The following is a 23,407-nucleotide window of genomic DNA, read 5'->3' on the forward strand; positions in this document are numbered from 1 at the left end:
CATGAGAAGTAACTTCAGCTTAGCAGATGAAGATGTAGCATCAGTTTGGGTGGAGGAAAATCAAAAGGTGAAAAAGTCACAAGACAGAGCAACCAACTAGCCCCCTAGCAATAGCAATACTGCAGATCAAAGTATTATTCAACAAAGAAATTGAGACTTTCAAGGAAGGTATTGTTGATTTTAATTGTCAGATAGATTGAAACCATCAAATTGGACTGCATATGAGGTTCTTAAAAGTGGCCGAAATGATGATGAATGCATTAGCTGCGATCTTCCAAATTTCCATGAGGGGAAGACAGAAAGCAAAATCTATATGCCAGTTTGCCTATCATCTATTGTTGGGGAAAATGCTAAAATGCATTATTAAGGAAAAAGTAACATTTAGAAAATCATAATAGTCAATGTGTTTTTGGAAAAAGATAGTGTTTGCAAATTTATTAGAGCTGTTTGAGGATGTAAATGACAATGAGAATTAAGAGAAACCTGAAGATGTAGTATATTTGAATTTCTAAAAAGCATTTAATACAATTCCACATAAAAGTTACTGTATAAGAGCTCCAAGAAGTGAGAGTAATATATTAGCAAGGACAGAGTATTGGCCGACTAACAGAAAAGAGGATCAGAAAAATGGGTTATTTTCAGATTAAGTAAGAAGACAAAAGCTGTGCACAGCATTCTGGTATTGGTCTCAACAACATTATGTATACCTGGAAATATGGTCAGAATAGACAAAAGTGGTACAAAGACATACTTAAAGGCTTTTTATCTGAACGCATGCAGAATGTATAACAAGGTAAATGATTTGACGGCCACAAATAGAAACAAATAGTATGATCTGACTGCCATTACAAAGATACTGTTGCAAGGGTAGCAAGACATCCTTACCCTTATATTCCGTGCCCTTTACAATAGATGCCAATATTCCATCTTGCTTCGTTATTACTTGCTCTACCTGCATGCTAATTTTGTTTTTCACGTATGAGGACACCGAGATCAATCTAAACACCAATATTCAATGGCTTCACACCATTTAAATAATATTCTGGTTTTTTTGTTCTTCCTCCCAAAGCTGACCATTGCACTTCACCATGTTATATGCCATTCTTCAATGTTCTGTAAACAAAACTTATTTATATCCCTCTGTGCCCTCCTCACAACTTACTTTACCATCTATCTTTGTATCATCAGCAAATTTCAATAAATCTCTTCCCCTTGTCTAAATTATGAACATAGATTCTAAATAACTGAAGGCATTACATTCTTCCCGTAACACGAGATAAGGTTGCCGACCTAAAGATGACCTGTTTATCTTTCTTTCTGCTTTCAGTAAATTAACTAACCCATGCCATTGTATAATCTTCAATAACATCAGCCCTTATTTTCTGCAGTAAGCTGCTACTGAATGCCCTTTTGAAATCTGAATATACCATGGCCACTGCCTCCCCAACGGTCACACAACTCACAAATATCTGCAAGCTCAGTTTCATAAAATCATGTTCCTCCTTCCTTAATATGAATGCCAACATTTTTCCAATGGCAGAGGCGTCATGTTTTTCCAATGGCAGGTTTTAGGCTTACTGACTTGAAGTTCTTTCCTTAAATACTGGCGTTACATTTGCAGTTTTCCCACCACTGGGACCTTATCAGAATCTATGAAACTCTGGAAGATCACAAACAACTGCAGGCAGTTTCTTGAGAACCATAGGATGCAGTGCATCAGGTTCGAGAGACTTGTTAGTCTTTAGTCTGATAAAAATATTGAAGTCTTGAACCTAAGAGTAAATGCCCAAAAAGGATACAAAATCACTTATAATTATTTGACTATTTGTAAGTGATGTCATATTTACTGTATCGTTTGCCGATGTCAACTAACTAATGCTAATGTAATTAACGTAAGCAATGGATTAAAGTATTTGTATCTTTAAAAAAGCTTATGACAGGTGTCCATTTAAAAAAAGTGACAATACTACAACATTTTTGTTGCCCAATCTTGCAATTATTTCGAAATCAAGTGATATACAGGACTACTTCAGGGATCATTAAGTTTTGTCCACATGATCTTTACTGAATTGGATACAATAGGATCAAATATTTTAACTTATGACTATAACTAAAACACAGCAAATAAAAGGGACAGGTTCTACATCAGTGGAGACATAATCATGTTATTATAAACAATTTTTTTTAACAATGAATATGGATAAAGATATTGGGAAAAAATACTGACCTTAGCAACTTCATCTCATCTCCCACAGGATACATTCAAAAATGCAGTAAGTATTTTCAAGTAGTGAGAATATTTACAGTTTGCATTGTATGGAATAATAAAGCAATAAATTCAGTTTTAAATTATAATGTACACAACACATACTTCTCTGACAAGTTAGAGTACTTCAAGTACTCTCTTGCTCCATGTCTTACCTCATACAGTGTGTTGTATGTTGTTATAGTCAGAGTATTGGTGTGAAGCATTAGCCTTTCTCCAAGCAAAGTGAACAGACTGTGCGTGTGCATGATTTCCACTTTCCTTCTGAAAGAGTCACATTATTATCAGACATAACAAAAATAGCAATAAAAAATTGAACATTTTTGGAAAACAATCATGCTGAGAGGAACACTAACAATTAGAAATTGGTTTCCATTTGCAATGCCAATCAATTAAAATTTCTGGTTTCTCTTTCACCAATTACACAAAACAATAAGATAAAATTTATCCCTAAACCCCAAAATATAATACATATATTGGTTTTCCAGTTTTGCTATCTTGGAACAATCAGTAATTTTGAAAATTCAGGGTGGCCAGACATTGCATAATACCCATTTTTTTCTCAAAATTTGATTTGATACAGAATATACTAACAAACGTTTCCAGTTGAAATCTTGAAATTGGATCAGGAAGTTGTGTGCTCGATCTAAACCAGCAAGTCTGACCGTTTCCCGGTGCCATTTGGGCAACTAATGATGTCATCATTTGTAAAAATGCCCATTTCTGCCTGTACCAACATAAATAAGAACTCAAAGCTCCAAACTACAACCATTGTAGAACAGTCTCAAGTCAATCAAGTTAGTTTACAATCATGTTAGTTTATTGCTTTTGTCAGTATTTAAAGGAATATTCTGTTGACATTGAGATATCTAACTGGGCAGCTTTGCAACTAATTTCAGGCTGCATAAAACCTCTTCAAAACATCCACAGCATACTACAATTAACAGTGTTTTTCCATTATTTACTCACTATGATAATCAATTAGTGCCTCTGTTCTGCATCATGGCTGCCATAATTAGCATTGCTATTATGTGGTTGCGATGGGGAGTATGCCTAGAAGAGCTAGCACCCTTCTGTGACTGCTAAGCAAGGTATTGTGGGCTGCATTAAATTGTATGGGGAATTGTTCTAGAGATCAGTTCGGAGTGCAATTCATCCTAATGTCACTTCACAGTGGATATTGGCAAATCTTCCATTTTTTCATGGGGGACATGATTTGGCATTAATATTGAATGCTAAAGTGCTTTAACATAATAAGTGAAATCTGATTTCCAGCCAATTTATTCCAAGTCATATAATTTTGAAGTATTTTCATCAACTATTTCCTTATTTGAAACACAGTGAATAATTACACGTGCAAAAAAAACCCTTGGCATAAATAAAAATGTGGGTGACTGAATGAATAATCAACCACGTTTTCCATTGACTACATGAATCTATCTACTCAATCCACAGAAACCATTTTATTCCCCACCTGAAGTGGTAGCCCTGGAGGCTTCCCATGGTACCTATGAAGAAAGAACATGCCTCCTGCAGGCATTCTTCTTCATCAGCCTCTCCAGGTACATCTTATCTACTAACACCATTCTCCCACCCACATTTCTTCCACCATCATCGCAGCATGGGAACTCTGCCCTCTAAGTAAATGGATGATTGTTCCTTGCATTGCAATATGTTCTTCCAACACATCAACAGGAAACCCTGCATTGAACTGACAATGTCAGCTTCAGTATGGCGTTACACAGGGAGACTTGTTCTGTGAATCTTGCAATTAAAGTTTTTGCATATTAATGCTTCCTGGTGAAACTGCTTAAAGTAATCCACAACACTGTTTCGACTCCAAAACAAAAATGCAATTTCATGGTCTGTGATGTTCCTGGTAATATCTGAAACTGACCAAAAGCAAATTGAGCTTCAAAGGACAATAATTTGTTAACTCCAACTCATTTAATTGACAAAGATGTAGTGAACAAAAAACTGCAGATGTTCGAAACCTGAAATAAAAACAAAGAACGTTGACGTTGGTCAGTCAATTGCTGTGGCGAGAAAGATTGAGTTAACAATTTAAGTTGATGAGCTTTCATCAGAAGTTCTGGTTTCAATTCAGGCCAGTAGCAAAACACAGAAGATCATTTGAATTATTAATGTATCGAGATAAAAAGACCATGGCAAAGAACATCTTATTCTCCAACTGTTGGTCCATTGAGAAAAATATTGGAAGACTGCAAAGTCTAGATATTAAAACAACACCCTATAAGAAACAAAAGTGCTTAAACTCCCAGCTAAATGTAGAAGAACTGAGATGGGACATAATTGGGCAATAGGCAAAAATGTAACACCAGTCACAAATAATGATACTGTGACTGAAAGATCAGAAGGATAAATGACGATTCCATTTTTTTTCCTATTGTTTCATCCTCATTGTAAGGATGCACAGATTGCGGACTGAGCAAGGCAAAAAATACTGCAGAAATTTGAATCCCACCAAAATAAAAATGGTGGAAAAATAACTGTCTGTAGATATTGACAGAAATCTTTGAAATATCAGATTCTGAAGTTCAGAAAAGAATTCCATAGAGAATTAAATAGCAAGCCCAATATTAATGTGAACCTGAGGTCTGCATAATTGTCAACCTGTTTAATAACTTCTTTGCCAATTTAGTTTGGGCCAGTTTTCTTAACTCACTGATCACTGTCCTTTTTCCAGTCCAGCATGCTTACCCTCTTTGACTTAATATCCCTTTCTAACTGCATTATCACTATCTCTTAAATTTATTATTCAAATCGCACACCCAGCTACCCACATTTCTGACCCTGGGGCTCCCAACAACATCCCCAGCTCTAGCCACTCACTAGTTGTCAGCGCAATCCACCTCTTTGCAAACAGGATTCACTGGAAATCAGAAGGGAGGACTCTGGAGGAGCACCTGATGTTAACCATATTCCCAGTAAAACACGGCTGACTTCGTACATGGATAATAAGTCAGGAATAATGAAGACTTAGTATAAATTAAAACATAATTTAAAAGCTCATTACTTTGTCCCAATCACTCCCACTGAGGATGAATGGCTCACATGTTTTTAACAGCCCAAGTGAAGTCTGCAGCTCAAGAATATGGAAATAAGAGAATGACATTACTTTAACTAAATCAAAAATGCATTTAAGTTTAATGTCACTAAACCTACTTGTGGCCTAGGTGCTTGAGGAAGTATCCCAGAACTTTTAGAGCTTGAACTCGAATGCTTTCACTTTTGGATGCCAGCAATTTGTAAATAACCCTGAAAGGGAGATGGGTATCAAATTAATTAATATTACAATGATTCAAAGAAGTAATGACTCTCATAATATATTTTGGCAAAATACCAAAACCACGATAATTTTTCATCTAACTTTAACACATTTAAATGTTTATCCAAGATCAAGCGTACTTGTTAAAATGAATCTCAAAGACAGATTTATCTTTTGCTTCTTTTGAAATGCAGCTACCCCATAAAAACCACTAATATTAGATTGTTCATTCAGTTTTTCTGGTAATTAGAATGCCAAAAATAAAACACGTCTAGAAAACTGAACAAAATTACTAACGTATAACAACACTCATGCTGTAATAAATTCAGAAAAATATTACATGGAATATGCAGCAAAGATGTAGGCTCAATGGCCTAAACATTCTGATGACTTTACTTTGCACAAAGCTCTTTCCACCCCTTTGCACATGGGCATTGGGGTGATAATGTATCAGATGTATGTTTGATTAGGTAACTAAAAAAAAAATGAATCTGTCACTTTTAGGTTGACAAGCTGCAACTAACGATGAAAAATTGAGCAGATTAGGTTTATATTCATTAGAGTTTACAAGAATTAGAGGTGTTCATACTGAAACAAGATTCAGAAAGGGATTAACAGAGTAAATGCTGAGATATTTTCCCTTGTAGAAGACTGAGACCCAGAGGACAGTTTCAGAACAAGGGTTTGCCCATTTAAGATAGAGATGAGGATGAATTTCATGAGATGAGAGACATGCATCCTTTGAGTTCCTGAATCCAGAGAATAGAAGATACTGAAACATTGAACATATTCAAGACTAAGTGAAACTGATTTTTGGACTATTGGGTGTTGAGGGTTATGGAGAAAAGACAGGCAAGTGGTTTTGGTGCAAAGAACAGATTGGTCATGTTCTTTCTGAATGGTGGGACAAGCTTGAGGGACCACATGTCCTACTCCTACCTCTTATCTTCCTACATACCTTTACCATTCTTCCATTCCTTCCTCCCTTGTGTTCATCCAAGTAACCCTTAAGTTGGTCTATGTTATTTGCTTCACCTATATCCTGTAATAGCACCTTCCATATTTCTCCTGAATTACCTATTGCTTTCATTAGAGACTCACCGTATTCCATTTCGCTGATCAAAAGCAGGGATCATGGATGCAGGGTGTTCTGACATCAATGCAACCAGCAGTTGCAGAACATCATGAATATTTTCATCCTGTTTCATGGTATAGATATCCAGTCAGAAAACCAGACAAAATAAAGCTCTTCAATTTTCAGAGATTAGAATACATTATTTGACAATAAAAAGGCAGTGACTGATGGCCTGCTGCTAAAATGCACAGCACAGCCATGAATCAGTTCTAATTTATTTGAATATTCAATACCATACTAATCAATTTGACAATGGTACAATTAGAATAGTGCAAATCTGCAATACTAAATTATATTACTTGTTCAGCATTGCCTTTAATTTGCAGGAAAGTGGAGCTCTACATATGTATTTTTTAGAACCATTATACGCTCATTATCCACTAAAATGCCACAGATCATAATGGTATGATTATGGATGAGTTCACATTAAATAACATTACCCAATATTTTACTTCATGTGAAATTGAGCCTGAAAATTTAGACTGGTCAAGTAATTAAAATAGACAACTGATTCTATGCTTGATTAATTTCAGTAGGATAAACTGCAACTGATTTACATGCTGAATGAAGTTAAGTAGCTGTTGCCACCCTTTCTTAATTCCTCCTCTCCTTCAGGTGGTTTCTGCTTCACATATATGGATAAACTTCTTGTACCACTTACAAATGTTAACCTTTCATCGAAAAGCCTAGACATTAGCTTTGGTCATTTGATTATGGAAGATATCACCCTCTGATTCCTTCCTCACGCTGATATCCCATTAAGCAATTCAATCTTTGAGATGGTTCTTGATCAATGAGCTGGTTTTATATTTCAAAATAACTATGATGCCAGATGAGATAGAAAATTAAAGAACTCTAACAAACAAAAATAAAACACAAATTTTCATAGGAGTACACTACTAATTTATTTCAAAAATGCATTTAGTTTGTTTAACGTTTACCTCATGCATGGTTAAAAGGTAGTTAAGAATACTCTGAAGCTCATCTTCCTTCACTCCACGATCCTATACAAAAGAAAAATTATAGTTAATTTATATTTCAAGAATTTCAAGTCACTTATATAATTCATTAAAGTAATTCTGTTATGGAGGACCAAGTGTATCATAGCAGAATTTATTATACCAAATATACTTCATATACTTTCACAAAAACTTCTTAGAACACAACCATAGAAAGTTTGCAATGAATTTTGTTTCAAGAAAGTAATCTTTTCTGGCTTCCGTAATCTAACAAAATTTACTAAAATGGAGAACAATTTTAACATTTCAATTCTTACCTTCAAAATTAATTGCTTCAAAAACAGCAGCATAAAAGCCCGTAATGAAATAATTTCTTTCTGAGATGGGCGAGGACCATCTTGAAACAAAAATAATATTTTTGGTCACCTTCAAAGCTTTAAATGTAATTGTAATAGCCACATTCTTAAAACATATAAATGGATCCTTACCAATATACTTAAGGTTTTCTTTCTTGAACTGAAATGTACAGTGACATGCAGAAGTTTGGGCACCCCTGGTCCAAATTGCTGTTACTGTGAATAGCTAAGCGAGTAAAAGATGACCTGATTTCCAAAAGGCATAAAGTTAAAGATGACACATTTCTTTAATATTTTAAGCAAGATTACTTTTTTATTTCCATCTTTTACATTTTCAAAATAACAAAAAAGAAAAAGGGCCCAAAGCAAAAGTTTGGGCACCCTGCATGGTCAGTACTTAGTAACACCCCCTTCGGCAAGTATCACAGCTTGTAAACACTTTCTGTAGCCAGCTAAGTGTCTTTCAATTCTTGTTTGGGGGATTTTCGCCCATTCTTCCTTGCAAAAGGCTTCTAGTTCTGTGAGATTCTTGGGCCGTCTTGCATGCATTGCTCTTTTGAGGTCTATCCACAGATTTTCGATGATGTTTAGGTCGGGGGACTGTGAGGGCCATGGCAAAACCTTCAGCTTGTGCCTCTTGAGGTAGTCCATTGTGGATTTTGAGGTGTGTTTAGGATTATCCCGTTGTAGAAGCCATCCTCTTTTCAGCTTCAGCTTTTTTTTTAAACAGATGGTGTGATGTTTGCTTCCAGAATTTGCTGGTATTGAATTGAATTCATTCTTCCCTCTACCAGTGAAATGTTCCCCGTGCCACTGGCTGCAACACAAGCCCAAAGCATGATCAATCCACCCCGTGCTTAACAGTTGGAGAGGTGTTCTTTTCATGAAATTCTGCACCCTTTTTTCTCCAAACATACCTCTGCTCATTGCAGCCAAAAAGTTCTATTTTAACTTCCACCAGTCCACAGGACTTGTTTCCAAAATGCATCAGCCTTGTTTAGATGTTCCTTTGCAAACTTCTGATGCTAAATTTTGTGGTAAGGACGCAGGAAAGGTTTTCCTCTGATGACTCTTCCATGAAGGTCATATCTGTGCAGGTGTCACTGCACAGTAGAACAGTGCACTACCACTCCAGAGTCTGCTAAATCTTCCTGAAGGTCTTTTGCAGTCAAACGAGGATTTTAATTTGCCTTTCTAGCAATCCTACGAGCAGTTCCCTCAGAAAGTTTTTTTGATCTTCCAGACCTCAACTTGACCTCCACCGTTCCTGTTAACTGCCATTTCTTAATTACATTACGAACTGAGGAAACGCCTACCTGAAAACACTTTGCTATCTTCTTAAAGCCTTCTCCTGCTTTGTGGGCATCATTTATTTTAATTTTCAGAGTGCTAGGCAGCTGCTTAGAGGAACCCATGGCTGCTGATTGTTGGGACAAGGTTTGAGGAGTCAGGGTATTTATAAAGCTTTGAAATTTGCATCACCTGGCCTTTCCTAACAATGACTGTGAACAAGCCATAGCCCTAACAAGCTAATGAAGGTCTGAGACCTTGGTAAAAGTTATCTGAGAGCTCAAATCTCTTGGGGTGCCCAAACTTTTGCATGGTGCTCTTTTCCTTTTTTCACTTTAAAATTGTACAAAACAAAAATAATACACTAATCTTGCTTAAAATGTTGAAAAGTATGTTTCATCTTTAACTTTATGACTTTTGGAGATCAGTTCATCTTCTACTCACTTAGCTATTCACAGTAACAGAAATTTTGACTGGGGATGCCCAAACTGTTGCATGCCACTGTATATAGACAGAGAACTTAAATAAATTACATCTTGGAACAATTAACAAAAGGTGATATTTATGGTTTCTAGATTGTAAATGAACACAATCTTGACCAAAAAAAGTTATTTAGTTTTATAAACATAATCATAATTATTATTCAATTTATTTTCAAATTTTGGGAGTCAATTTGTACAAACTTATTGTTTTATTGGACATCTCAATGTGATATCTTCTATTTCAGCAATGATACAGCAAGTAAATGGCACCCTTGTAAATCTGCTCAGGTGCCACCCATCCATTCAGTTTCTTCTTGATCTAAAGGCTTTTGATTTCAATTGACAAAACATTCCTACTTTCATTATTTTTGAAATTAACAAAGTACTGATCCATTGTACTAATGCTGCACTAAATTCAAGATAATATCTCCTTCACAATATTAAACGGAGTCATACTCATGCCTGACCAAAGGTTCCGTGGAGAACCACCAGCAATATCCTGATTGTGGGTCAACTCGTTTCTGACTTGTGCACCTGTGCATTTGAAACACTGAAATCAGAGATGAGCTGGACATCAGCAGGATGCCAGCCCATTTCACCTCGTGCTCTGCCATTGGACTCACCACAGAGCAAAGATATGCTTGAGATAAGGGACCTGCTACACTTCTCATTCTTTCAGTTTTACACTTGCGACCATTCATTTGAATGGGGTCACCAACCTGAACATAAAAAGTTAAGTGCTGCAAAGTGGCTTATTTATTTTTCTTCATTTTACTTTGCCTTCTTAAATTTTAAAGTGATAAATTTATTATGCTTTTATTTTTATTCTTCTATACTTAAACGTACTTGAATTGTTTTTCAAACCACTAAAAGATCATCAGGATGCACTGCCTGAAGCCCAGTCTCTGTGTCATGAGAGAGTTGTGGAATCCAGACCTCCAGGTCAATCGGTTCCATGGAGCTGCAAATGCTAATTGTGGCTGCTGGATAAATGCCAAGGGGGCAAACCAGATCAAGTATTAAGAATGCTATGGTGCAGTTAACATACTAAAGTAAATTATGTCAACAACAGGATTCTGCACAATGTAATTTCTTGTTTCTCTGTATGAAGCAATAAACAATAGCTTTATCACAGTTTGTACCCAGGTCAGCAGCATCTTCAATTCTGGCATTCTTTTTGAGCAAATTTCCAAATAGGCACTCAAGTCTTACAGCATTAAATTTGCATCAAAATTATACAAACATGGAATAAATATACGAAAACACCCATCAAATTGTCAAATACTTTTCATGAGAAATAGAAATAGAAACAGAAGCAGGAATAAGTTATTTTGTCTCTCATGCCTTCTCTGTCAGGCAATATGATCATGGCTGATCTTTTACCTCGCCACCATTTTCTTATACCAACTTCATATCCTTCTATTTCTTTAATATCTAAAAATCTTGACAATCAGGAGTAAGACAAAAAGTATGAGAAACAGACCATCCTAAAACATTCATTCATTTGCCAGTGGAGGATCCTTTATTAGTTTGCTTTTCCTCACCATTCCTCGCCATTAATGTATGTAATGCAGATTTATGTGCTTGTTACTTTCTAACCACCTATTATTGTTACCCATTTCATTCAGGTGCTTAATGCTAACACAGGAAGGGAAGACTGCCATGCCATCATTCCACATGTTGCAAATTTAGGCAAAAGAAAAGTGGAACTCAGCTGGTCAGGCAGAATCTATGGAGGGAAATAAACAGTCAACATTTCAGGTCGAGACCCATTCTATAACTCAGTTTCCAAAACAGTAAGTTTCTGATTTGATAATCTGGTGTGAAATAGCACCAATCTAGAGACCAGATGTTTCTGTCACTGGGAAGGTTAGGAAAGCAGGAACTATTTAATTGGACCAAATAATAATAGAATCATAGAGTCATAGAGAGATACAGCACAGAAACAGACCCTTTGGCCCATCGAGACTTCTCCAACCATCAACCCTGTATTTACACTAATCCAACATTAATCCCTTTTTGTTATTCTCCAACAATCTCATCAACTCCCCCCAGGTGCTACCACTCACCTACATACTACAGGCAATTTACAGTGGCCAATTAATTTACCAAGCCACACACCTTTGGGATGTAGGAAGAAACTGGAGCACCCAAAGGAAACCCATGTGGACACAGCGGAGATCGTCCACAGACAATTCCTGAGGTCAGGATTGAACCCAGTTCTCTGGCGCTGAGAGGCACTGGTTCTACCAGCTGTGCCACTGTGCTGCCCAAATAATTATTTTAATATCTATTTAATATATTTTAAATATATGTCATATATTAGTAGTTTAATTGTAATTAAATACTGGGAGGGGGACAGATGTCTGTTCTACAAAATTAAGTGGATCCACTATGTAAAAAAAACAGTAATTTTTCAACAGAGGTTCATATCATGGAAGGTTGATAGGCATTAAATATCCTGTATAACAAAAATGATAGACACCATAATTCAATGTAGAAAAAAATTAAGTACACATTAATTTTTTCACACATATGCATTAATATGTATGTTAACCATAACCACAGAGCTTTTACTTTTTTGCCATAGAAATAGCATGTAATAACCTTTAATGGATAATGCTGGAAATATTAATAGCAAAGCAATTAATATTTTGAATAAATTCTCCTATAAGTCTGCAGACTGAACAGTCAGTCATTTGGCCTAAGTTACATAATTCTGTAGGCATCATCCATGGCTTTTACATCCATGGAGCATATAAAGGAAAAATCAATAATGTCATGATATGTAAAATATCCAGTTTCTAAAAAGACTAATCAATTGGACAATTTAATTGAAAGGATTGATATAGGTCCATCTGCTGTACTATATTACTATGTTTATAGTATATCATTTATAATATATCAAAACAACTTGATATCAAATTGTCCAGTTATTCATTAATTCTGGCTAGCATCATCACCAAGGACCAGTTTTACAACAAAACAGGCAATTGAGCCCAATGACAGTCTAGGTGCTATTTATGCTCTATCTGAGCTTCCTCCTGTCCTTTCTCATCCCTTAGTTTCACTTTATTTCCTTTGACATTATTTGTTTGTCTGCCTTTCCACTAATTGCACCTGAACCATTTGCACCAACCACTTCCTGTGGTAACAAATCTCACATTCTCGCAGGTCCTTATTTGATTGTTTATATTATTAGCCTCTATTTCTCTTCTTCCTCTTGAAATATAAAAATAGGTAATTTAACCAAAACCACCCATAATTTTAAATACCCATGTTACTCCCCAGCCACTTCTTTCCAATAGGAATGAAAATGAACCCATTCATCCTTTCCCATTAGAAACATCATTCAAAATAACCACACTTGTAAAATAAAATCAGAAAACGGTGAAAATAATCATGAGGTCAGGCAATATCTATGGAGAAAGAATCAGAGTTAACGTTCATGATCTTTCTTCAGAACTGGGAAAAATAAGTTTTACATTGCAGAGAAAGTGGAGTGGTGCAGTATGAATAAAAGGGATCTGCAATAGGATGCAACAGGAGAGAATGAATGATCACTTCAGTGATGCCAACTGAAAGGGTGATAAGGGTAATAAATATTCATTATCACCCTGGTATGTCTGGAGGAGGTGCAAAAATAATTCAAAGGACAAAATCTGTAATTGCTAGGGGACAGAAAATGAGAGATACAAAACTGGAATGGCTGATTATTTTGGAACTTTGGAATGGTGATTTATTTCTACTCCTTCCAATTTAGTACATTGCATCTGGCACTTACAATGCAGTGTGCTCTACATTGTAGAAACCAAACAGATTAGTTGACCAGCATGTAGGGCATCCTGTTCTGTCTGCAATGGTAACTTCAAAGTTCCAGTTGTCTGTCACTTTAATTCTCTGTCCCACTCCTGCTTTAATCACTCTCTATCTGACCTCCTACACTGTTCAAACAAAGTTCAACATTAGCTCATAGAACAGCACAATGACTTTCCACAAAGCATATTATAATCTACAAGCTTCAAGATCAGATTCAACAATTAGATGATCAGCCATTTTAATCTTGTATCTCACACTTCTGACATTCATTTTTCTTCCCTCCTCTACCGATGATTTAAGGTTTCATTGGTTTCTTCCAACGTACACCATCTCCAGACATACCTAGCATTATTCACTGCCCACAACATGTTACTCAAACTCTCCTGGTCTTCATGACACACACCTTCGCTCATTCTGTCTGCCTCTGCCCTCCCCACTTCATCAATAATTTTAAACTTGTTTCATTTCTAATCTTCCTCAATTCTGATGAAAGCTCATTAACCTGAAACATTAACTCTGTTTTTCTGTCCACAGATGCTGCCTGATCTGCTGAGTATTTCCAGTATTTTCTCATGTTATTTTACATTTCCAGCATTTACACTATTTTGCTTTTGGTATGCTTTTAAAATGCCTTGTTGAGAATAATGCTAATTTTTATTTAAATAATCCAGGGGCCTTTTGGTGAATGAAAATACCTTACATGAAGTAAATAATTTGAAAAGCCACAAGTAGTGCTTAGAACTCTGGAAAAAAATAGATCGAGGAATTTCCCATTCACCTCTTCAGCAAAAGTACATACTATGAGTACCTCACAATAATACCAAAACAAGCAGCCTGGAGTACTTTTAATTCCTTTAGTTCTTACAGAGGTGGCAGCACATTTGCCCCAGGATACTCAGGAATTTTTGAATTATGACTATATTTGCTTCTCGAATGCAAAAGAGAAAAATATAATCATGAGATATGTTTATCTTGCTTCAGATTTTGCTCAAGTATTTTTTAAATTCTGATATAACTACCAGGCTTAAGGAAAGAAAGGCTGGGTATGTCTTATGCAATTCTCCAAGCCTCTGCCCACACTTGAATTGAGAAATCATATGACTGAAACCCATTGAATCTTTTGAAAATTCTTCTATTTGTACTTCTTACTTTTGGGAACTCAAGAAATGCATGTTTACCTTGGCAATACATGCACCAAAAATATAATGCAACATCTAATCAGTAACCAATTAAAAATATTACCACAGCATCAAACTGTATTTCCACAATTTCCTCCAGCCCTACTTCCAAGCTTGTACTCTCTATTCTTCAAAAATTGCCCTCTTTCTCACAAACTCTAAATTCTGCAGCTGATCATTCAATTATCATTGACCTACAATGATCCAGCAACAATTGGTTGGGATTGGCACTGAACATAAGACTGCAATGAAATGTGTATGAAATTAATATTAGCCACTTTGACCTGCAACACTCTGGCATTTTTTCAACCAATGCTCACAGTCTGGTGTTCCAGGGACCAGAGTAATATGCAAACCATACAAGGATAGATTTCCTTCAATACAAGTCATTAGTAAGCCTTTAAAAGTTTCATGATTTTGTGGTACTTTTATTGAGACAAACTTTTTACTTCCAGGTTCTTAAATTAAAAGAACAAAAAAAATAGAAGAGTTATGGACTCGGAAGACTGGTTTCCATAAACACTTGAGTTGAATATAAATTCTAAGAAAGTCAGAGTTTTCCACTTCAAAATACATTGACAAAGGGTAAAAAATGCAATGTCAATACTTACTACTCTACCTAATGGCACTAGAATTGACAAGGATTAACAGCAACTCCAAAACCAAATGCATTTTGGCTTTAATGTTAGGGTTTTTAAGGCATACACTCCATGAAAGCATCATTCAATGACAATGTAGAATAAAAATTTATCTGAAAAACTACCCCACACCTCAAGATTAAAGCTACAATAAAAAAGCCAAATGTGCTAAAATAGAGAGTACACTCATTGCCTGGAATGAAATCAAGCCCTTAATTTCCTGGTTGCACTTTTAACAAGATCTTCTTCTTGCAAATATGCAAATCCACTTATTGGGACTTCAAAATAGCCATACCAATTGTTGACGGCAAAATGAGAATGAGGCTAACAGCGGCCATGGTTATTTAACAACATCAGGCAGGGAAATATTCTAGCTAGCAATGAACAAATGAGTGAAATAGCATCTGGAACCTGAACGGTCATGACAACAAATAATGCATCTCCTTAACCAATCATATTGAAGGACTAAGAGCAGTAAAGAGTGTCAAAACACAAAGAAAAATAAACAAGGGTAAAAAAAACTTAAAGAAGGTTCCAATCTGGCATTTTTGTAAGCTTCAATAACATTTGATACCTTCAGGGATGAGACTGTTAATTTTCATTAACAGAGAAACTGTTGGAGAATCATTAAATGATATCGCATTGTTAACAGGGTTTTGTATTTGAAGACTTCAATGTTTGTAGTGAATTTAGTTTGTATCAATCTCTCACTCACAGCAATTTCATGACATTCATATATGTGATGGTGAAATGTGGTTTCACAAAACTAATCTCATCACAAACAATTTTTGGGAACTGGCATTTCAACACACCTGCTCTTTAACTTAAGATAATGTACCATCTACATTTAAACTGATGACGACAAGATCTAAACCATACATTTCCTTGATGTGAAATCTGCAAACATGAAATATATGCCATGAAGATACCACATCAGGCACTTGTGACTGTAAACCTGCTGTGCACATACATTCTAAATGTCTTTTGCATTTACTAGATATTAAGCACAATTAACCAAATACCCACTTGCCTTCAAGCATGACTCTATATGCAAATGATGACTGGGCAATTAACTGATATTGTCTGAATAATGTCAATTGGTTTTGAAGCTCGTAATTGTAAAGCAATACATAACCTTGTTCCTCCTCCATGAACAATGAGGAAAAAGCTAAGGTATTAGGGAAAGGTTGTTTCTCTGATTTGGAGAGAACATGAAGGAAAGGGCCTTCACGATATAGTCAATGATATCTTGTTATACTGGTATTGTTTCCCACAAGCTTTCCGGATTTGGATCAAAATTTGGGCAATAACCATTTCAGCTTCTCTCCCTCCACTGTCAGACACATATGGCCCATCTCAACTTTCTTCATCCTTATCAAATCCAAATCTGAAACAGTGAATTAAATATTTTCTTTTTCATCATCCCTACCACCCATCCCCTTCTTCTCCCTTCTTAATATTTATATTCTCCTAGCCCTCTAACCCTACTTGAAGTGAGTATGGTCTTGATCTTGCAACATGTCCAATGCCATTGGATTGCAATGAATGATTTTGTGATGATAATAATTGAAGTTTACATAAATCCTTTCATATTTGTCAGTGACCCAATTAGGTGCTACAAACTCCTACAATTTTCCTCATGTCTGTCAAACAATGAATTTTAAAAACCTTTCACTTAAAAATCATTCCCCTTGTGCAAATGCCCAAAAGGACACAAAAAGTATCAGCATACATTTCTGAGACATTCTATAACCCATATTCCATATGACATACATTATCTTGTCATGTTTTCAAACGCTCACTATTTGTATGGGTAATTTCCCCTTTAAAGCATATGTCTTTTTTTCTAACAAGTCTTATTTTTAAAACTTTATGGTGTATTCTTGGAACATTATTATGCTGTCTGTATGCATGTTAATTATTTTCACAAAAATTCAATAAAATTGATCAAGAGCACATTACCCTTCATTATACCCAGTTAGTCCATACACATTATATTTTCTCTCTTGTTGTTGCAAGAGTAAATAAACCACAGTATTCTACCTTATTCCTTTCACATCTTCGAACTACAGGTGCAGCATTCGCCAACATCTAATCCTTCATCAAAACTTGTGTTATATTATCAAAAAAAACTTTTTCAATATTTGAAATGCATATCCATCAGTATCTGACATTTTGTTTCCTTTTAGTTGCACTAATTTTTTTAAAAATAGAAGTCCTTGTAAACATTCCCTCCTATTAATGGTACTACTTTCATCCTATATACCTGAGTCATGAAACTTATTAAGTACATCTCCCATTCCCTCACCAAAAGTAACGAGAGCTCCCTTTCTTGGACAAGTGATTCTAACTCTTCATTGACTATTCCTTTGACCTATTTCCTTTTTCCATATCCTCAACATTGCAAATCTTCATCTTGATTTCCTTTTCTCCATTTTGTAGTACTCCAATTTCCTCCAATATCCTTCCAATATTCCAATTTTAAATTTTAGCTATAGTCTTGCTATTTATCTATAGAATCGCTACATTGGCACTATTGCATAAAATTTATCTTGTATTAAATATCATACACTGTAGATCCATTCACACTCAGGACTATAACAAATCAGTAAACAGCTAAACAACCAACTTCTCAAACTAAGTTACTTGCTTCATTCCACAAAACTTCTTTCTTTGTTGAACATACAACATAATAGCTATCAATTACACTCAAAAGAACCTCTTCTCACTCTGGTAAGATAAAAGTTTATGACCACAGTCTCTTAAGATAAATTATAACAGTTACTACTCCAGCATATTTGCTTACAAATCCAGTTGTTGCATGAAGTGTTGGCATAATGGAGCTTCAAGAGCAGTCAAATATGGGATTTTTTGTTTTGACAATTTTGGGTTTTTTTGTCATCCTTATTTATCTTCTAGAAGTTGAGAAGAATAAACAGTTTAAGTCAAAAGTTGACAAAAGACCGGGAAGAGGCACCATGCTGGTGAATGCATATGTCAAACCAATGCAAGGTTAATTAGAAATGAGCAGAAAAGATATAAGGATATACTTCCTTTTCCTATAGGATTACAGATTATATTTTAGGTCTTCTCAAAAAATAATCATACCCCAACACAACTAGTGTATAAAAGTAAGCAGCAGAAAGAACAAATTTACAGTTAATCCAGCACTGGTATGGATACCTTCACTGCTATTTTTCAATGCTGAAGATGCAATTGTACCATGGGACGATTGACACTATAGAGCTAGAATAAGCTACACTGCACGTTGTCACCATTACTTCTACTGAACTGTTGCAACTATTCCAAGTATTAAAATATACCTCACAGGTTCCCATTTTAAAATCTAATCCATACGTTTTTGCAACGTCAGCATAATCCTGACCTGTGGCTTCTTACTTCCATTTGTATTTCAGGCTTTGCATCTATATTTCCTACACTGCTCCAGTTAAATCCAACACAAACATCAAGAACGACACCTCAATTTTCAATGTTCCAAAGCAGAGAGAGGGAACATAAAAACCAGACAGGTCTTCTATTCCAGATCACTACAAAGATATCTCACTAAAAATTGCATGCACGGACAGGTGAAGAAAGGACTTCCTTGGCAATGATGCCCCACAGTCGAATAGCCCACCGATACTCACCTTGTAGGCTCACACATGAAGAACAGACCCTTGGGTGAGGTACCGGAGGGCTGCTGGTGCCTGTGGAACCATACCCCAGCATGAGTCACCACCTTCAGGAGAGGAGAGAAGGGGAGAAAATTGGGAAAAAAAATTCTTTAGCTTTACTCCATGTCAACATTGGAAGAGTAAAGTCTCACCATGTGACAACTATGCACAAATAACAGGCAGTGCAAAAGCACAGATAGTGTCACCTCACACTAGATGTTCTGAGCTTTTCGGTAAAATCCTGCCAATCACTCAAGCCTACCTGCCACTGGATCAAGAAGGTTACAACCCATAAGAAGGAGACCTTTCATCTTAAAATACCCCTCTGCTACGGAACAGTAGCAAAATGGTCATGGTCAACTGACAGACTACCTCCACCCCAACAACTGAGGAAGGCTATATTGCAGCTTTGATAAAACACAGAAGTCAAAAAATAGGCATAACAATCTAATCTCAGAACCACGGAACTGAATACAAGACAACTCTAGCCAATCACTGAAATCAAAGTAAGCCATTCCAAGCAGTACAATTAAGCAAATGATCAGGTTATCTGCAGTGACCTTGGAGGCAATTGTTGTGCACCTAATGGTTTGCTATCAATACTTGACCTCAGTGACAGGAATCTGGTAGATCCTATTTACCATCAATTTTACCAACATTTATGTGCAGAGCAAAAATTTACTCTGCATGCGCAAATTTACAGTTTTCCAAATGAATTTTCCCATTAGCAAAGACTCTTAATGACTAATTTTTGGCTTTCAGATCTAAATGGTTAAGAAATGCTGCATTTCCTACCAGATCAAAGAGTATGGACTGCACTAATATTCTTGGGAAAGTTTATTCAAATAATGATCCTCATAACCAGGAACAAGATCACACAATTGCACTAGAGAGTGAAAAACTGCATGTCAATCAATTTTAAAGGAAATGTTACAATAGGAGAAAAATAAATAGTTTTAAAAAGGCACAAAAACCCAACATAATAGCTGTCATCGTCAAAGCAGCAACATACTAAGTTGCAACCACATACTATGTTGCAGCAGGTATAATTGAGGGGAAGGAAACTCAATGTTCAGGGATGACTCTACCATCAAGTAACAGAGCAGCCAACCACCAAGTATCTTATGGCTAATTTAATACAGATAGAACTTCATGGATTCAGTTAGGGAAAGTTGTGCCAATTTACTAAAGTTCTCACTTACCTCAGTGGAATTTAGAGGGCCACTGTTCTAAATTCCATTGAGATTTTGAGTCTCTATATCAGCTAAATGTCTGTTTCTAGATGGGGTTGTACAAATATTAGAAACTGGGCATAGTGCAATATAAATACAACCTCACCTGCTTTAAATCCTACAATTTAATCCATAGATACCTCAAAGGACCAATATTCCTGTTTGGAAATCCACTGGTGTTAGTTATGGTATGGGGGACAACAAAGAAAAATAGTTGAATTAGTGAAAAGGTTCATGAGAATCCAAATCATCAGCAGAAAAAATACTGCTCAAAATTCAGAAATGGGTAAAAATGGCTGAATTCATACCAATGTGAAAGTGCTACAAGCACAATTTTCTGCAAGAGATAACTTACCTTTATATTTCTTTCCTCTTTAAATAAAATGTTGGCTGACCTCTCATCCTAACAACACGAGTTACCTGAACATAATTTAAATTGGATGTTTTCATGCCAACTAACAGAAAATCATATGCTGGATTTTTGTACCTCCACTTCCATATTTTAATAAAGCTCCCACTGGCTTCAGATGAGCTTGCATCTCTAGTCCCGATGCCTATTGAAAACTTCCAACACCACACAGAATGAAGACAGATCAGTTGGGTCTGATCTCTGCTCATTTGTAATAGTCCTTTACACTCTGTTTGCACTATTGTGCCATTTACACTCTCTCAACAATAAATAATTAACAATATTTGAAATATTTCTAGAATTCAACTAACTGGCCAGAAACATTTTCAAGTTCCCATCTCACATTAGTTAAATTGTTGCCAACTCAAAACTTATCTACCATCATCTAAGACCACTTACCAAAAGCTAACTTCATTTCCAGGTTGTCATACAATTTGTTAGTTCAAGGTTCAAACTATCAATTTGGCTTCAGTAGACCAGACAGCTTTCCCAAGCTCCTCTTTTTATTGCAAGTGATAACATTCTTATTGTACTTATTGCACTTAGTATCAATCCTTCAAGTGATAATAAATCAATGTTGCAACAATCACCTATGCAGAGCCAAATAGGGACTGATAGCCATTGACACAATATTCAAAACTGCCCATGATCAAGTTTTCTTATCTGTCTTCCTGAACAACAACTTGTATTTTGTATGGTGCATTTAACATAAGCAAGCTTCCTAAGATGCTTTGCAGGAGCACGGATGAACAACATATGACACCAAGCTGCCTAAGCAGATACAAGGACAGGTGGCCAAAAGAGCTCAAAGAGGTAGGTTTTTAGGGATCACCTTAAAAGAAGGAAAGAAAGGCACATGAGTTTAAATACCAGAAATAGGGCCTTGGCAGATGAAGATATGGGTGTCAACAATGGAATGATTAAAATGGAAAATGCTTAGGAAACCAGAATTGGAGAAATACGTATTTTGGGAGGGCTGGAGGATATTACAGGGATGGGGAGATATTCAAAAAAAACTTAAAAACTGAGGTGTTGTCAGAAAGCCATCCAATACAGGTCAACAAGGGCATGGTGTGGGATGAATGGGGTCTTGGTAGGCTAGGATAAAGGTAATAGAATTTTGGATGAACTTAAATTTACAAAAGTTGCAAAGTGAGAAAATGACCAGAAGAGCACTCAAATTACCAAGGCAAGGAGGTGGCAAAACCATGAATGAGGTTTCAATTAACAAAAAAAAAATCAGTAATTTTGGTAATTCCCAGGAAATAAGCCATATTTGGCATTTGTACTACAGGCACTTCTACGGAATTCATATATTTTAGTTCGGCACAACATAGTGAAACTATGTCCTATGTTCTACGTAAATTAGTTTCCAACTGGTAAGGATACCTGGAATCCCCCTCTCATTCCTAATTGTGGAACAGGGAGGGAGGGGAGAGGGGATAACTACTCTGGTTCCTTTATTCATATTTCAGAATATCGGAGTAGCAAACTAAGCTTCCCATATTAACATGTTTGGAGGAATGTATCATAGATGTCAAACACATCTTTGAATATGAATAATTTGTTAGATTGCCAGCTACAACAATTGCTGAAGCAATTAAAGTGATATTGAGTAAATTCAAATGCTTGTAACTGTCAAGATTAGAATATGATAAGTAAAGCAATATTTTTCTGTTAACCATAATCTTTGTAAAGAAGATTAATACATTTCTTACCTTGGCCTTTGGAAGATATACCACTGCAATCAGATGGATTAATTACCCAGTAGTAATACTTGAGAGTGTGCATTAGCTGCAGTACAGTGCCCACTCTACGGATAGTACTGTAGATAGTAGCTGTACCAATGAATTCAGCAGACAAATAAGTATATAGCGAAAGCTGTACCTGCAAGATAAATGTAAGATATCATTTGTTTCATCTGTTAAAAAGAGTGCAATGAACATTTATTTATGTGCTATGTTAACAGTTATAAATGCTTATACACAAATTCACCACTATAGCACTAACAGACTTTTCCTTCAATTAGAATTGTGAAGTCAACTAATTAAATCAATTCAGCAAAAAACAATTACTACTACCACTGTCACAGTCCACCACTGAACAGACATTACATTTGGTCAATCACATTGTCACAGAGTCAATATGTCACATTGTCAAAGTCACAGAACAATACAGCATGGATAAAGGCCCTTTGGCCCAACCAGTCCATGCCAATCATGGCGCCCACCCAGCTAGTCCCAATTTCCTGCATTTGGCCCATATACCTCTAAGGCCCAGACTTTCATGTACCTATCCAAGTGCTTCTTAAATGATACTATAGTACCTGCCTCAACCACTTCCTCTGGCAGCTCATTCCATATACTCACCACCCTCTGCGTGAAAAAGTTGCTCCTCTGGTCCCTTTTAAATCTTTCCCCTCTCAGCCAAACTTATGTGCCCTAGTTTTGGACCCCTACCCGGGGGAAAAGACTGTTAACATCCACCTTATCTATGCTTCTCATAATTTTAAACATTTCTATAAGGTCATCCCTCATTCTCCGATGTTCCAAGGAATAAAGACCTAGCCAACTTCTATAACTCAGGCCATCTAGTCCTGGCAACATCCTCATAAATCTTTTCTGCATTCTTTCCAGTTTAACCACATCATTCCTATAACAGTGACCAAATCTTTTCACAG

General features: G+C 36.1%; 1 protein-coding gene across 1 annotated transcript in view; it reads right to left on the reverse strand.

Moving 5' to 3' along the window:
• The window catches only part of nbeaa (neurobeachin a), a 560,854-nt gene that overhangs the window by 426,997 nt on the left and 110,450 nt on the right, over nucleotides 1-23,407 (reverse strand). The window contains exons 13-18 of the mRNA XM_052025565.1: nucleotides 22,446-22,614; nucleotides 7,967-8,046; nucleotides 7,632-7,694; nucleotides 6,657-6,754; nucleotides 5,453-5,545; nucleotides 2,422-2,530 (exon numbers count right to left, since the gene is read on the reverse strand). Coding sequence (XP_051881525.1) covers nucleotides 2,422-2,530; nucleotides 5,453-5,545; nucleotides 6,657-6,754; nucleotides 7,632-7,694; nucleotides 7,967-8,046; nucleotides 22,446-22,614 — 612 coding nt within the window. The remainder of the gene's footprint in view (nucleotides 1-2,421; nucleotides 2,531-5,452; nucleotides 5,546-6,656; nucleotides 6,755-7,631; nucleotides 7,695-7,966; nucleotides 8,047-22,445; nucleotides 22,615-23,407) is intronic.

This window comes from Pristis pectinata, chromosome 11, assembly GCF_009764475.1.
Source record: "Pristis pectinata isolate sPriPec2 chromosome 11, sPriPec2.1.pri, whole genome shotgun sequence".
Lineage (NCBI taxonomy): Eukaryota > Metazoa > Chordata > Chondrichthyes > Rhinopristiformes > Pristidae > Pristis > Pristis pectinata.